We start from the raw sequence: 17,522 nt of genomic DNA on the forward strand, positions 1-17,522 counted from the left end.
ATATATCATTTTGCAATTAGGATGGACAGAAGAGGAGATGACCGCCGTGACAAAGATGGCCTTCGAGACAGACAAGATGACCGAGATAGTTCACGTGGTGGTCGCTATGGTGATGACCGGAGAGGACGGGATGACAGTATGGAAAAGCGGGACTTTGAGCGACGTGACCGTGATACTCTCACAGACCCACGTCAGCGTGATAGAAAGGATCAGTCACAGGATAGAGACAGACAAGAGAGAGATGGAGAGCAGGTGGAAAAAGTTGTGAAACAAGAGGAAAGTGATAGAGAACGAATGGACAGTCGAAAATCAGACAAGGAGAAAGAGAAATCAGGTGTGGCATCAGATGATAAGGCAAGAGAGAGTGTAGAAGGAAAAACTGAAAAACGAAGGTCTGTGGAGAGGACGGAGAAACAGGACAGTGGCTTGGAGGAAAAGAGGAAAAACAAAAAGAAAAAGAACAAAGAGAAGGACAAAGCAAAGAGTCCTTCAAAGTCAAAGAAGGATGGGAAAAGCAGTGGAAAAAAAGATGATACAAAGGAAGGGGAAAAACAAGAGGAAGAAGACATTACAGACAAAGGTATCGAGGAGAAAGAAGATGATGGTAAGAAATCTGAACAAGAGGGAATAGTTGAAAAGATTACTGAGAAGGCTGAGGAGGTGACAGGTAGTATAGATACTAAAGAACTCCTAGAAACTAAAGATGATTTTAAAGATTCTCGGAAACGTGGTCTTGAAGAGGGAGAGAAATCTGTATCACCAGCACCTTCCAGCAAACGAGTGCGTGAGATATCTCCAGCTAACTCCCAACGTAGTCGTGGCAGTGCTGGAGATCAAGATAGAGATAGATCACGAGGTCGCAAGCGTGAGGAAAGGGACTCAAAACGTGGCGACAGGTCAAGGCCACATAGCAGAGAATCGAACCGAGACAGACGTCGAGAGAGATCACAAGGATCAACTACAAGTCGGAGGGAGAGACGACGGGAGAGAACTGTAAGTAAACATAAGGTTTAGAGAGTTCTGTAATACAGTTATTTCCTAGACACCAAGGAATTTTTCTTAAATGCATGTTTTTCCCATAATTGTCCTTATATTGAGAAAATTAGCATGGAAATTTATAGTTGTCTTTATTAACAAACCAAATGGTGTTGTATATAGATCATTCATATCAATTTTCATGGAAGTATGAGGTTACATGTATCAATTTCACATGGACTGTTACAGCCAGAATCCAGGGATTACGAAAGCAAAAGTTATAGGAAAAGGTCAAGGTCACCAGATCACCGACCAGAAGAGGTCAAGGATAAAGAAGATGAAAGAAAGAAAAGAAAAATTACTGGACAGGAGGATGGAGAGCCAGGTTTGTGATATAAGATATGTCTCATATATATAAAATATTTTGTTTCTTTGATATGAAAATTTTGATATTTTGCATTTGGAAAGTGAGTCTCTTGACTAACAATAGATATATACTTTTGTTGAAAGCTTCAAGCATTTTGATTGTACTGTAGCAGTAGTCGTATGCAACACAGTTCCACTGATATCTCAAATATAAGATTACTTCCGTCTTCATTTGTCCATGAATACAATTTGTCTCATTTTAATGGCCCATTCTCAAGGATTCAGAATGGTTGTTATGAGTTATTTCCATTGCTATTTTGGAACAGTTGTGACATTGCCAATGGAGGGTCGGTCAAGAGGTGGTCGAGGTGAGGATCATAGATTCAGTGACTGGACTGATGACTCCGGTGATGACCTTCTGAACCATAAATCCCAGGCTGCTTCAGGGGACAGGGAGAATGCCCCACCCACAGGACTAGCAGCAGAGGTAAAACCACTTTTAAGTGGTCCCAAATAGATGTTTATTGTCTGCATTTGAAATATTCCTGTGATTACCAAATATGGTTTTTTTTGTCTTGTAACACTTCGATTTAAAGGGGCATTCCTCCTTTGAATAAAGTTTAGGTTGTCAAAATTAAACTTATTAGAAAATGAATATTTTTTTCATGTAGTAAATGTTATAATCTTTACATTAATACAGCAGCTTTACTCTCAAGATAAACCAAAGTCCTTCGAGTATTAAGTCCTGAAAATTCTTAATTCGACACAAAGTATTTATAATTACTGCAGAGATATGCCTTTTTTCTGTACATTTCGGTGTTAATTTCATTACATGTAGGCACAAACATCAATAGAAATTGGGCATGTTTCTGATGTCCAAAAGAAGGAATGCCCTTAAGTCAATAAGGAGTCTAAATTCTTTTGAACTGTATTACATCCAGGTGGTACAATTTTTTTAACAATGCATAATATTAGGCTTAGAAGGCATTTTCTCACCTTCATGCCCATATATATGAAGGAAACTAACATTTATAATGCATAAGCCAGCATTGCATGCCTTAGATTTGCTCAGTAAAAATATTGGTCTTCTCCCTCTCATAACGTACAGTTTTCGTCTCATGTCTTTTATTCTTTGTTTTACTTTTCAAAGGTTTGCTCAGCAATACCAGACCATGTCCGTAATGAAGGTCGTATCCGTAGTAATAGTCGAAGCAGCCACAACAGCAAACACAGTGATAGAGGTCGGAGAAGGTCCTCCTTGGATCTTGATAGTAATAGTCCTGATGCTGACAGCAAGGATCGTACAACAGGTTCTTGGGATCAAAGCCCTTCTAGGAAGTCACATGAGCATAGCCCAAAACGACATACACCTGACCGCAGTCCTAGAAGGAGGTCACGTGACAGAAGTCCTCGACGAAAATCAAGAGATCGGAGTCCTAGGACAAGGTCACGTGATCGCAGCTTGAGTCACAAGTCACGAGAATGTAGCCCAAGTACAAGGTCACGTGAAGGTCAAAGTCCAAGTAGGATGGCAGAAGATAAAAACAATCGGGAAATAAGGTATGCTGACAGTGTCCCGGATATTATCTCAATCAGCAAAGTGTCAAATAATTCACTGTACAGAAAAATGTTTTCATAATTTGAAAAGTTATGATTGTAGAAAGACTGAAATAAAATTTTCTTTTATGAATTTATACTTCACAATTCATGTTTAGATCATGTGTTTAGTATGTGATGTCAGACAACTTAAATGTCAAAACTTGACAATGTTCGACAACTTACTTGTGTGACAACAATCGCATCAGACAACTTAATCATCTGAAATATTATATTGTGACAGGGAAGAACAGATAGAAGGAGTCTCGAAGCAACAATCTGACGAGCAGAAGGAAGCTAACCAGTCTCAGGCGTTGCCACAAACGCCACAAAATAAAGACAATCAGTCTGGAGGTTTGTAAAATTCAGAAATCTGCCAAAAATTTATCATCTAGCTGTTAAATATATATTTACTACATTTATTTGTGTGATATCATTTTATTAGTCTTGAATATTTCATCGATTTGAAAATGAAAAATATCTGTATCAATATTAAGTGTAGAAATATTGGATCACATTTCACTCTGCCTAACAAATGATAACATATCAGTAATAAAATGTTCAGACATTAGGTATGTAGCATCATTTCTAGTAATATATCAATTCTTTGTGAATTTGTGTGTAAAAATGGTGAACCCAACACAGAGAATCATTTAATGGTCCGATTTATTGGTAGAGCATTGTTCTTTGAGGATCTTTGTGAATTTGTTTTGAATTTCAGGAACAAATTTTATTTAGATGTTCTGTGTTCAAAAGATGTGATGACTTGTAAATTTCTTTATTCTGTTACTTCAGATGAAGATGATGACCAGATGTCATATGATGAGATTTCCAGTGAAGAGGAGAGTATTATTGGTGATGAGGAGCCGAAGGACTCAGACACTGGTGTGTATACATGTATTATGATTTGTAAAGTACACCTGAATTTTATCTGCAATAATTTGGCAGGATTTGTGTTAGAATCCATCCAGTGAACTAATAAATAATTTGTTAATTATCAGAATTTGGCTCTGCCTGTTCTGTTTTATGTAAGTCAGAAATGTATTCCTTTATGATACTTGGAGTATAATTTTCTGACTTTTTTTCCAGCAGCACCTCCTGGTATTGTGGATGTCCTACAGATTGATTTCTCCAGCTTCAAGAGTGACCCTCTCCTGAAACCAATGGCAGGATCTGCACTAAACAAGTATAAGCCAGCGGCTATCCTGTCCAATTTAGGTGTATCTCGAGCCTTGGCTGGTGATAAGTTATTCAAGAAAGTTGAATCATTCTGTCAGGACAAGGGTTAGTATTCTAAGTCTTCAAATAAAATAAAGTTTTGGTCATGTCCACCACCTGTCTGATCACAAAGTCTTTGTTTCCATCACCATTATATCTTCACCATCACAATTGTGATCCACGATATCCATCACCATTATATCTTCACCGTCACCATTGTGATCCACAATATCCATCACCATTATATCTTCACCGTCACCATTGTGATCCACGATATCCATCACCATTATATCTTCACCGTCACCATTGTGATCCACGATATCCATCACCATTATATCTTCACCATCACAATTGTGATCCACGATATCCATCACCATTATATCTTCACCGTCACCATTGTGATCCACGATATCCATCACCATTATATCTTCACCATCACAATTGTGATCCACGATATCCATCACCATTATATCTTCACCGTCACCATTGTGATCCACAATATCCATCACCATTATATCTTCACCGTCACCATTGTGATCCACAATATCCTGTGTAATGCTCACTATCATAATACATGTATGTTGATAACACTGATACTGTAACAAAGTAGGTTTTTGGGTTCCCAAATTAAAAGGTTACATTACTATCTTGTCATTACTATCTTGTCTTAAAACTTAAGAATTAATGAACACTAAACTTATAATGACGAAGAAAAACTATTACCAGATATTATTATTATGTAATTAGACAAAGGATAACTTTTTGTTTAGGTTATTGTGGGGTGATTTAGATTCAATTTGGGGAAAGTTTTTATTTTATCAAAATTGAGTTGTAGTTATGCCCTGTTATAAACAAAGTAAATATTATAGAATTCTGATCCAATGAATAACCCCATATGTACTGAGTAACTAAGCTGTATTCTATTTATCATGATCTGTATCAACTGGGCCATTTGCTTTATAAAATCAGTGCAAGAGAAAGAAAAGGAAGCTGGAGAAGACATGGGAGGGAAGGCAGCTCCAGCATTTCACTGGCATAATGATGTGGCAATGCTTCACTTGAATGAGGTGGCTCATCAGCAGGAGAGAGCCACACTGATCCACAACATTGGACCAAATCGTCATGGACTGTGTGCCCGACGTGACCTTGACATCAGACGGCAGCTATGTAAATTATACAAGGTATTAACTGAAGCTCTCTGCCAGCTTGGAGAACAAAATAACAGTATTCTTAACTTCTCCCTGTTGGAGGCATGCATTCGCTATGTAATTTCAAAAGTTTTCTTTGAAAAATAATTATATTCTCGGCAACGGAATATGTCTGTCTCTCCATCACATGAAAGGTTGTGTCCAGCTCCATTTGTTAATCATTATTATTTATTTAGAATGCTTATATTTTACTTTTTCAAATCTGGCGTTTATACTGTATGGCCACTTATTTTCATTTAGATGAGAAAACAACTTAACACATTTGATGAGATATTAAGATTTTAATTAATATATAATTTTGATTTCAATAGAAACTTGTATTCTGTTTCAGAACCCAGATCACTTGCATGCCTACCATGCACCTGTGTTAGATACAGACCTGTGTAAACTAAGTGTTCAGTTGTTTAAAGATGTGACACAGTCAGTAAAGGTCAGTGAAGTGACTAGCGAACCCACAGAGGTCAAACCTGAAGTCACGTGTCAATGATATTTACAACATCATCACAGTAAAGGTCAGGGATGTGACTTGTGAATTCAGAGGTCAAACCAGAGGTCATATGTCAACGATGAATACAACATCAACACAGTCAGAAAAGGTCATGGATGTGACTTGTGAATTTAGAGGTCAAACCAGTGGTCATGTGTCAATGAAGAACATTTTTTTATGTGCAATAAGAAACTGCAACAACATATTAATGCTTTGATTATTGATACTTGATTTATGATTTTAAATATTCACCTGGTAATTAAACAAACAAATAAGTGCATATTTAAAAAACCTTGTGAAGAGTGCAGTTTTGGTATTAATGGAACTTTTGAATTTTTATCAAAACATACTATTGTCTAATTATTGTATGATTCTTGATTATAGTTAATTGTCTGTGATGAAAAACGAAACGAAAGTTTCAGTCACGTTCATTTTGATGGTATGTGTGTTGCTTGTTCAAGCCTAGAGGATGAAAGGGAAATCACAAGGTGATAAAAAGGGTGTGAGTTGTTCAAGAATATTTGATGACATCATTGCATTTTAATTCCGATTCACTGATTAGTATTGTAATATATGTGATGTTTGTGATGAAAAGTTAAATTCTTAAATTCAATGGATCCTCTTTTAAAGTGGCTAATTTGTACATATAAACTATGTAAATTGGTAATTTCCGTTTCAGTATCAGTTGTAAAATAAAATGAATATCAGATTTGTATGTATGGAATTTATTATAAATTTGTATAATTTATCTACAGTTCCATTCAGGATTGTTTCAGTAAAATATCTACTTAACCCCAGACAACAGAAAAATATTATCCCTGACAAAATCGTTGAATTCTTTTCAAAAATGTTGGAAATATGGACAAATGTTCAAAGATTAAGACCCCCATGGCCGTCTTTCTCCCTAAATCCATCATATAATAATAGATAGAATCAGATCCGGAATTCATAATTCCCTTGAAAAAAAAAGAAAAAAATCTAAAAGCTTTTGTGTAAGGCATGAAGGTTTGTTGTATTTTTCCATTGTCAATTATATCTATGATTTTAAGTTAAAATCATGGAATATAAACTTGTCAGTATATTCTAGTACAAGCCTTAAACTCGACCATCTTAACATTAAGGAGACATATCAACAAGACAAATCAAATTTGATAGACTGTATTTTATCTAAAACATTACCTCAGAGAAGCAATCAAATCTTAGTAAACTATGTCAAGGGTAATTTTTTATAAATGAAACAAGTCGAGGAGGATCGGTAATAAAAACATGTCAAGGATGACTGGTTATAAACAAGTCAAGGATGATTGGTTTTAAACAAGTCAAGGATGATTGGTTATAAAACAAGTCAAGGATGATTGGTTTTAAACAAGTCAAGGATGATTGGTTTTAAACAAGTCAAGGATGATTGGTTATAAAACAAGTCAAGGATGACTGGTTATAAACAAGTCAAGGATGACTGGTTATAAACAAGTCAAGGATGACTGGTTATAAACAAGTCAAGGATGATTGGTTATAGACAAGTCAAGGATGATTGGTTTTAAACAAGTCAAGGATGATTGGTTATAAAACAAGTCAAGGATGATTGGTTATAAACAAGTCAGGGATGATTGGTTATAAACAAGTCAGGGAAGATTAGTTATAAACAAGTCATAGAAGATTAGTTATAATAAGTGTTTGTTACTGTGTCGAGTAGGGACAGTGACAGCATTGCTTACTGCTGTATTAGGTCTTAAAATATCAAACCAGTTTGAAATCGCCCATATGAACATTTTTTAACTGTTATTCTGTGTTGCACAGCGGATTGACTGATTATGTCTATACAATTTCAGCTGCAATGGGGGATATTTATGATCTCTCCCACTCGATTTCTTAGAATTAATTTTTCACAGAATTATGCACTCCATCACCCTCGCAATCGTACCCTACATTATGTTCTTGTGATCAAAATATAGTTACCTTCGATGAAGACCATGGGAACAATTTATTGTTGAAATCATTATCATTATGCAGTACCCTATTTCCTTGTGTGTTATGAAGTCAGACTTGTTTGATGCTGGTTGATATGACTAGTGGTCACAAACGCTCTCATTTGAGATCGTGATTTAACCTGCAGCTAGCATACCTGCGGGAAGCAGAAGACACTTATTGTTCTTGAACACCTGGTCTTATTCTCGTTTTTCAAAGGTCATCCAGCAAATCTATATTTATGTTCATATTTGCCCTCCTTTTAAAAAAAGATTTTGAGTTAGAATTACATTTTCGTTTTAAGGAGGGTATTCGCTGTTGTCTTAATATGATGCCCGTTTCAGAATTAAAGAGGTTGCAGCTTGATGCTGTTTGTTGGTAGACTGGTAACATTGGTTACTTAGAATTGTTTTGTTTCTCGATAGACTGGGTACATTGGTTACTTAGAATTGTTTTGTTTCTCGATAGACTGGGTACATTGGTTACTTAGAATTGTTTTGTTTCTCGATAGACTAGGTACATTGGTTACTTAGAATTGTTTTGTTTCTCGATAGACTGGGTACATTGGTTACTTTGAATTGTTTTGTTTCTCGATAGACTGGGTACATTAGTTACTTAGAATTGTTTTGTTGTTGATAGACTGGGTACATTAGTTACTTAGAATTGTTTTGTTGTTGATAGACTGGGTACATTAGTTACTTAGAATTGTTTTGTTGTTGATAGACTGGGTACATTAGTTACTTAGAATTGTTTTGTTTCTCGATAGACTGGGTACATTAGTTACTTAGAATTGTTTTGTTGTTGATAGACTGGGTACATTAGTTACTTAGAATTGTTTTGTTGTTGATAGACTGGGTACATTAGTTACTTAGAATTGTTTTGTTGTCGATAGACTGGTAACATTGGTTACTTGGAATTGTTTTGTTGTCGATAGACTGGTAACATTGGTTACTTGGAATTGTTTTGTTGTCGATAGACTGGGTACATTGGTTACTTGGATTTGTCTAGCAGACTCAGTACAGTACAGTAAGGTGTGGTCTTACGAACCAGGGATGAAGAATGAATCCTTTCAAGATATTCTCGACGTATGCAATAGGTTATACTTTTCAGAAAAAAAAATCTTTACAGAAACATAATATACTTTTATATCTTTACGGAAATAGGTCATATTACTCATAAAAAATACTTACAAAAATAGGCTGTACTCCTCAGAAAAACTTTACAGAGTATGCTACACTTCTCATAAAAGACGTAGAATTAAATTATACTTCTCACAAAAACCTTTATGGAAATAGCTTATACTATACTCTTCATAACATATTTACGGAAGTATGCTATACAAAAACTAAAATCTTAACATAAGTATGTTATACTCATTAAATTTTCACAGAATTATGTTATACTCATTAAATCTTCACATAAGTATGTTACACTCATTAAATCTTTATAGAAGTATGTACAGAAATACTCATTAAATTTTCACAGAAGCATGTTATACTCATTAAATCTTCACAGAAGCATGTTATACTCATTAAATCTTCACATAGTATGTTATACTCATTTAATCTTCACAGAAGCATGTTATACTCATTAAATCCTAACATAGTATGTTATACTCATTAAATCTTCACATAAGTATGTTATACTCATTAAATCTTTACATAAGTATGTTATACCCATTAAATCTTTACATAAGTATGCTATACTCATAAAATCTTCACAGAAGTATGTTATACTTTTAAAATCTTCATATAAGTATGTTATACTCATTAAATTTTCACATAAGTATGTTATACTCATTAAATCTGCACATAAGTATGTTATACTCATGAAATCTTAACAGAAGTATGTAATACTCAATAAATTTTTTTACAGAAGTATGCTATACTCTTAAAATCTTCACATAAGTATGTTATACTCATTAAATCTTCACATAAGTATGTTATACTCATAAAATCTTCACAGAAGTATGTTATACTCATTAAATCTTTACAGAAGTGTTATACTCATGAAATCTGAACAGAAGTATGTTATACTCATGAAATCTTAACAGAAGTATGTTATACTCATTAAATCTTCACATAAGTATGTTATACTCATTAAATCTGAACAGAAGTATGCTATACTCATGAAATCTGAACAGAAGTATGCTATACTCAAAATCTTAACAGAAGTATGCTATACTCATGAAATCTGAACAGAAGTATGCTATACTCAAAATCTTAACATAAGTATGTTATACTCATTAAATCTTCACAGAAGTATGTTATACTCATGAAATGTTAACAGAAGTATGTTATACTCATTAAATCTTTACAGAAGTATGCTATACTCATGAAATCTGAACAGAAGTATGCTATACTCAAAATCTTAACAGAAGTATATGATACTCATTAAATGTTCACATAAGTATGTTATCCTCATTAAATCTTTACAGAAGTATGTTTACTCATTAAATCTTCACAGAAGTATGTTATACTCATTAAATCTTCACAGAACTATGCTATATATTTTTGTACTCATGAAATCTTAACAGAAGTATGTTACACTCATGAAATCTTAACAGAACTATGCTATACTCATTAAATCTTCACATAAGTATGTTACACTCATGAAATCTTAACATAAGTATGTTATACTCATTAAATCTTCACATAAGTATGTTATACTCATAAAATCTTTACAGAAGTATGTTATACTCATTTAATCTTCACTTAAGCATTGATGTCAATTTTTTTTTAGTTTCATCTTGGTATGAAAAAAAATTCACATAAGTATGTTATACTCATTGAATCTTTATAGAAGTATGCTATATATACTCATAAAATCTTTACAGAAACATGCTATTTCTCATGTAGAAGTACAATTTAAAGGTTACTTATTATCTTCTATAGAGAACATTTGAATCACTAATTTAGATTTAGACCGATGTCTATGTAACCGACTGAAATACATGGTTACTCATTTGTAGCCACGTCAACAAACATGTATCACTGGTACAGGTAATGTACCGAAATAGATTTAACATCTGTGTTAATACATACCTACCTACTGTGTATTGTTAGCTTTGTTTATGTTATATACATCCGTACGTACTGAAGTGTACTGAAATAGACTTAAATTCAGTGTTAATACCTACCTACCTACTGTGTATTGTTAGCTTTGTTTATGTTACATACATCCGTACCTACTGTAGTGTACTGCAATAGACTAATCATCAGTGTTATGTTATCAGTCCGTACTGTAGTGTATTGTTAGCTTAATTCCACAGGTAAGCGATATATTACAACATTGGAAGCGAGATTAAACGATAGAATTGTCAAACGAATATTTCATTGATGAATTGCACATTTTGACATTAACAGTGATTAAAGTAAGTTATAATATTATTGTAATTAAACACGTTACAGGTTGGTCACATTTGAGACAATCGTACACATAGTAATTAAAGTCAGTGTTTAAGGGAATACACACGGCTATATTATAACCCCACTGTACGATATCCTCTCTTGTCCCCATATGAACCTGATTGTTGCGAGGACTCTACCCCCTCCCCCCAACAAAAAAAAAAAAAAAAAAAAACCAACGATACACTCTTTGGAAATCGAAATCTATTATTTATTACATGTATGCAGATTAATGAAGTAGAGATGTTGATCTGGTTCAAATCCAGCATCTCTGATATCTGGACAGAGGTCCTTGTAAATTAAGCTACAATGTCGCCGGAATCACCCGGCCCGGTCCTGCCAAGTTCGCACGGAGCAAGGACACGCTCCATCATCGCCATCTCTCAATTAAGTTTTATCTCTCTTAATTAAACCACTTCCTTTATTATTTTACTGTTGTTATAGTAGGACTGGAGTCCCAAACCATGTTCCATTAAGACCTGACCTTTAGGATAAATTAGATTATCGGTATCATTTGAGTTTATAGTTTTACTTTGTGAGTCACATGTACCTACCAAGGTGTACAATGTCCAATGGACACTACTAGTATACATACACACGTTATCTCTGGCTAGTACGTATCTGGTGAGTATCGTCCTATATAAAGCGATAACTGATGCTTCGTCATAAAGGGAGGCACAGTTCAGAAAGTACAGTACGTATATCGGAGTCCGTAGTAAGTCGTCATGAGAGAAATCATTCATATCCAAGCGGGACAATGTGGAAATCAAATCGGCTCCAAATTCTGGGAGGTGATTTCGGATGAGCATGGGATAGATCCTACTGGATTGTACAAAGGGGAATCGGACCTTCAGTTAGAACGAATCGATGTGTACTTTAATGAGGCACAGGGGGCTCACTATGTGCCGCGGGCAGTTTTGGTCGATTTGGAACCTGGTACAATGGACTCCATACGGTCGGGCGCATACGGAAAAATATTCCGTCCCGACAATTTCGTGTTTGGTCAGAGTGGCGCGGGAAACATATGGGCCAAAGGACACTACACAGAAGGGGCAGAGCTTGTCGAAGAGGTGATTGACGTCATTCGGAAGGAGGCTGAGAACTGTGATTGTCTGCAGGGGTTCCAGTTGACTCACTCCTTGGGAGGTGGTACCGGATCCGGAATGGGCACCCTCATCATTTCCAAAGTCCGAGAAGAGTATCCCGACCGGATTATGAGTACCTATTCTGTCATGCCATCACCAAAGGTAAGTCCGCCGTGATATTCATGGCCATAAGAAAACACACGTTTCAACAAAATTGGTGAATCCCCCCCCCCCCCCCCCCCCCCTCCAAAAAAAAAAAATCCTACCAAATTAAAAAAAAAAAAAAAAAAAAAAAACACACATCACGTTCCACTGAAGCTTATAATATTTTTTTTTCAAATCAATAGCCCTCACAAAACTGCCATATTGCCAAATGTTGGCGATTACCAAAACTTCATACATTAAAATCCGGCATCATGTCTCGCCGAATGTAAGCAATTCCTCAAAAGCCATAGGCCATAATAAGATTCGAAATGCCGCGACAGAAGTTTCATCGGTCTCCAAAATCCCGCCAAAATTAAACCCGACTCGGTCATATCCTACCAAGGTTTAGTCCTCCTCAAAACCATAGGCCACAACAAATGTCGACATGTAAGTTATCGTTAAAGATTAATGATTCTCCAATATGATTTGCCATAACAAAACCCCTTACCATTTCGCAAAGGCTTTTGTCACTCATGAAAATCCATAGCCACAATAAAACCCCTACACCATTTAAACCAATTTTGTAAGTCCCAAAAATCCATATAGACACAACACTCTGCACAATGTCACAAAAGTTTGTCAGTCCCAAAAATTCAAAACTACAGCAAAATTCCGCATTGTGCCTCGAAAAAGATCACTGATTATCCGTATAAACCTGTTAGCCACAGAAAAAGTCGACACCAGGTTCACACAATAATTTGTCAGTCCAAACATTGACATGCCTTCACCAAAGGTTAATCAGACCAAACTCCATAATCACAGTAGAAACCTGCTTTACGTCTCGCTAAAGGCCAGTCCCTAAACTCCATAGCCACCCTGCAATCAGACGACGTGTCCGAACAGAAACGTCAATCAACTTACATGGTAGGAGATAATGTGATGTTGAGTAACAAAGACATATTTGAATATGGATTCATTAACAAGACGTATGCTTTTTCTGTGAGCAGCAATATTAAACTGATAGCTGCTACCCCTTGGTGAATGGAGTGATGAGTTTGGCGTCACGAATGTTAACATTCCTAAAAACGAAATCTGAATCTCTGCTAACTGATGGACCAACCTGGCCAAAACTGGCCTCAGTGTCCACATTCCTGAGCTGTAGATACTTGTCTGATTAGATAAACGAGTTTCACATTCCAGATGTCCTGATTAGACACACTGATCACTGGACGAAAGCATATGACAGGTGCGAGCTATGTTACACTTTCGTGCAGTATCAGAATGCGTCAACGGTTTTATCGAAAATAATATGACTTGGACTTGGTACTTAACTTACTGTGATGAATGCAGGTTATCATGTTTTAATCTCCAGTTATAGCTGACACACATGGTCATCAAAATACGAGTTTTATCTCCAAAGTATACACCGTGTTATAATCAACATTGTCGTGTAGCTTTATACAGAGACGTTTGTGGTCAACATCTGCCATGATTGGACCAGGGTTTTTATCCATGGACTTGTTAGCGTTCCTGATCACTTTTCTTATTAATATTGGTGGTAGTTGTAAGGGATATTCAGTTGATGAATTTTCCGGAATACTAATTCAAGTACAATAATGTATTCTATAGTAATTAAACTCAAGCCCATCGGTATGCAATGAAGGCTTCGAAATAAATTCATTACATGACTTTGAAATAAAAATTAATTATAGATTCAGTAAAAAATATATTTTGTTGTCATAACTTTAAGTTATTTGATCTCTACCATAACTATCTCTAAATTTGTCTGGAAAGGTGTTCATGACTTACAAGTGTGTCATTTGTAAAAGCCCGAATCTATAGATATGTTTCATTAGAATGCTCTCATTCAAGAATTGCTCCCAGGGAGTGACACTCATATGTTTTTGCAAATAATCTCCGATATATTATAAATATATACATGTTTATTTTACAGGTATCTGAAGTTGTAGTGGAACCCTACAATGCTGTATTGTCTACACATCAATTGGTGGAAAACACTGACGAAACGTTCTGTATTGACAATGAGGCGCTTTACGACATCTGCTTCCGTACGCTCAAACTAACCAACCCTACCTACAGTGACTTAAACCACCTCGTATGTACCACGATGTCCGGCGTCACCACGTGTCTTAGATTCCCTGGTCAACTGAACGCCGATCTCCGTAAGCTAGCAGTAAACATGGTACCCTTTCCACGTCTACATTTCTTCATGCCTGGATTCGCACCTTTGACATCTTACAGGAGTTTGCAATACCGAAACCTTACTGTAGCCGAGTTAACGAATCAAATCTTCGACGCTCGCAACATGATGGCGGCGTGCGATCCCCGTAATGGGCGCTACCTGACGGTCGCGGCCTTTTTCCGGGGACGAATGTCAATGAAAGAGGTAGAAGAGCAAATGCTCAATGTTCAAAACAAGAACTCTGGACATTTTGTGGAGTGGATTCCCTGTAACGTAAAGACTGCTGTATGTGACGTACCACCGAAGGATCTCAAAATGGCCGCAACGTTTGTCGGCAACAGCACCGCAATCCAGGAGATCTTCAAGCGTGTATCCGAACAGTTCACGGTAATGTTCAGGCGTAAGGCTTTCCTGCACTGGTTCACCGGCGAAGGCATGGACGAACTGGAATTCACGGAAGCTGAGTCTAACATGAATGATTTGGTATCGGAATATCAACAGTACCAGGACGCTACTATAGACGATGACGACGAACGCCAGTACGAGGAGGAAGAGGATGAGGAGGAACCTGATCATGACGAGCAAGCATAGGTCATCTGTTAAATGTCGATTACAATTGAGACTTTGAAAACACACCTAGTAATTCAAAGAGAACTATGTTTTGTGAAAACTTTGAAACTACACCCTTTCAAAGAGAACCGTGTTTTATGAAAACTTTGAATCCGCACCCTTTCACTTCAAGAGAACTGTGTTTTATGAAAACTTTGAATCCGCATTCTTTCACTTTTAAAAAAGAGAACTGTGTTTTATGAAAACTTTGAAACCACACCCTTTCAAAGAGAACCGTGTTTTATGAAAACTTTGACACCGCACCCTTACACTCAAAGAGAACTGTGCTTTATGAAAACTGAATCCGCACCCTTACACTCAAAGAGAACTGTGCTTTATGAAAACTTTGAATCCGCACGCTTTCACTTAAAGAGAACTGTGTTTTATGAAAACTTTGAAACCACACCCTTTCAAAGAGAGTCGTGTTTTACGAAAAGTTTGACACCGCGACCTTTCTCTCAAAGAGTACTGTGTTTTATGAACACTTTGACACCGCACCCTTTCACTTCAAGAGAACTGTGTTTTATGAAAACTTTGAATCCGCACCCTTTTACTCAAAGAGAACCGTGTTTTATGAAAACTTTGAATCCGCACGCTTCCACTCAAAAAGAACTGTGCTTTATGAAAACTGAATCCGCACCCTTTCACTCTGAAAGAAAAATGTGTTTTATGACAACTTTATATCAGCACCCTTTCACTCAAATAGAACTGTGCTTTATGAAAACTGAATCCGCACCCTTTCACTCTGAAAGAAAAATGTGTTTTATGACAACTTTAAATCCGCACCCTTTCACTCAAATAGAACTGTTTTTCATACCATGAAGACTTTGATACAACCATCCGTTCCTTTGAGGCATTTTTTGTCGAATTATGAAAATCGAAATATTATCAAAAATAGAACATGTCTTAAAGACATTTGAAAATGTCATTATTAATAACTTGGCTGAGTGTTATTTATATATATTACTGAAGATTTCAGACGAATAATCCTCTACAATCTGTCTTTTGTAGAATCTAAGAGACCTGGACCTAAATTTGCTGTTCTATTCTAGATGAATTAAAGCGTTTGATTTACTGTAAATGTTTTGTTCTTAATGATATAAACAGTAATTATTCCACGAGGTATACCTTACTATTTAAGTTTGGTAAGTTGATTCGTTGACCACATAAACCATCAACATACGGGATTCAGCCTTTGACAATATAAACATTTATATATGTTACTCACAATCGTAAGTTTATTCCAGTAATGAATTCGGGTGGTCGGGTGGCACGATGGTAACACACATTTCACCTAGGCAGCTGGGGTTGGATCCCCGACAGGCCGACAGTCACTTGCCTGACCACGTGGGTTTCCTCCGGGTACCCTCCCACAGTTAAACCGCTCGTGCGCTTCAATTCGGGCAAACAACATTTAGAGTTATCAATAAAAGTTGGTATAACCTGTTTCGCTATCTTTGTAAAATGAATAAAGTTTACATTTAATTAATTTATTAAATATGTTTTTCACACTATATATTCTAGCCCGAGTTTCCTCTGGCCCTGACCTACACCAAACATGGTGTCGGGGATCAGAGGAAACTCGGCTAAGTCATAAAATGAAATACCCATTGCATGGATCGTTATCTTTTTCTTCCTTACTCGACTGCTCTTTCTACCTCTGCTATCCCCATATAACCCTAACTGTAGTCCTCATATAACCCTGACTGTAGTCCTCATATAACCCTGACTGTAGTCCCCATATAACCCTGACTGTAGTCCCCATATAACCCTGACTGTAGTCCTCATATAACCCTGACTGTAGTCCCCATATAACCCTGACTGTAGTCCTCATATAACCCTGACTGTAGGTGTCTCCTCGACACCAGTCCTCATATAACCCTGATTGTAGTCCTCATATAACCCTGACTGTAGTCCTCATATAACCCTGACTGTAGTCCTCATATAACCCTGACTGTAGGTATCTCCTCGACACCAGTCCTCATATAACCCTGACTGTAGGTATCTCCTCGACACCAGTCCTCATATAACCCTGACTGTAGTCCTCATATAACCCTGACTGTAGGTATCTCCTCGACACCAGTCCTCATATAACCTTGACTGTAGTCCTCATATAACCCTGACTGTAGTCTTTATATAACCCTGACTGTAGTCTTTATATAACCCCTGACTGTAGTCTTTATATAACCCTGACTGTAGGTATCTCCTCGACACCAGTCCTCATATAACCTTGACTGTAGTCCTCATATAACCCTGACT

At 36.5% G+C, this 17,522-nt stretch overlaps 2 protein-coding genes across 6 annotated transcripts in view; both read left to right on the plus strand.

Moving 5' to 3' along the window:
* LOC117341973 (zinc finger CCCH domain-containing protein 13-like) overlaps positions 1–6,565 on the plus strand; it is a 28,268-nt gene extending 21,703 nt beyond the window's left edge. For 4 of the 5 annotated variants that reach the window (XM_033903875.1, XM_033903879.1, XM_033903877.1 and 1 more), the window contains 9 exons: positions 21–993; positions 1,225–1,360; positions 1,668–1,828; positions 2,492–2,901; positions 3,182–3,291; positions 3,733–3,822; positions 4,027–4,221; positions 5,125–5,336; positions 5,695–6,565. In XM_033903875.1, the coding sequence (XP_033759766.1) occupies positions 21–993; positions 1,225–1,360; positions 1,668–1,828; positions 2,492–2,901; positions 3,182–3,291; positions 3,733–3,822; positions 4,027–4,221; positions 5,125–5,336; positions 5,695–5,850 (2,443 nt within the window). In that variant the 3' untranslated portion in view covers positions 5,851–6,565. The remainder of the gene's footprint in view (positions 1–20; positions 994–1,224; positions 1,361–1,667; positions 1,829–2,491; positions 2,902–3,181; positions 3,292–3,732; positions 3,823–4,026; positions 4,222–5,124; positions 5,337–5,694) is intronic. The other variant, XM_033903876.1, reaches the window with a different exon arrangement.
* Positions 6,566–11,878: 5,313 nt separating this feature from the next.
* LOC117341967 (tubulin beta chain-like) lies at positions 11,879–16,338 on the plus strand. The gene is made up of 2 exons (XM_033903868.1): positions 11,879–12,469; positions 14,406–16,338. The coding sequence occupies exons 1-2, from the start codon at positions 11,948–11,950 to the stop codon at positions 15,243–15,245; spliced, it is 1,362 nt and encodes a 453-aa protein (XP_033759759.1). The 5' UTR covers positions 11,879–11,947; the 3' UTR covers positions 15,246–16,338.
* The last annotated feature ends 1,184 nt before the right edge of the window (positions 16,339–17,522 follow it).

The sequence above is a fragment of the Pecten maximus genome, chromosome 14 (assembly GCF_902652985.1).
Source record: "Pecten maximus chromosome 14, xPecMax1.1, whole genome shotgun sequence".
In the NCBI taxonomy this organism is placed as follows: Eukaryota; Metazoa; Mollusca; class Bivalvia; order Pectinida; family Pectinidae; genus Pecten; species Pecten maximus.

Excerpts from the sequence above, each read along its gene's own strand:
- LOC117341967 (XM_033903868.1), top strand. The coding sequence starts at position 11,948 with ATGAGAGAAATCATTCATATCCAAGCGGGACAATGTGGAAATCAAATC. Across the intron at positions 12,470-14,405 it reads CTGTCATGCCATCACCAAAG|GTATCTGAAGTTGTAGTGGA; the intron begins GTAAGTCCGCCG and ends TTTATTTTACAG.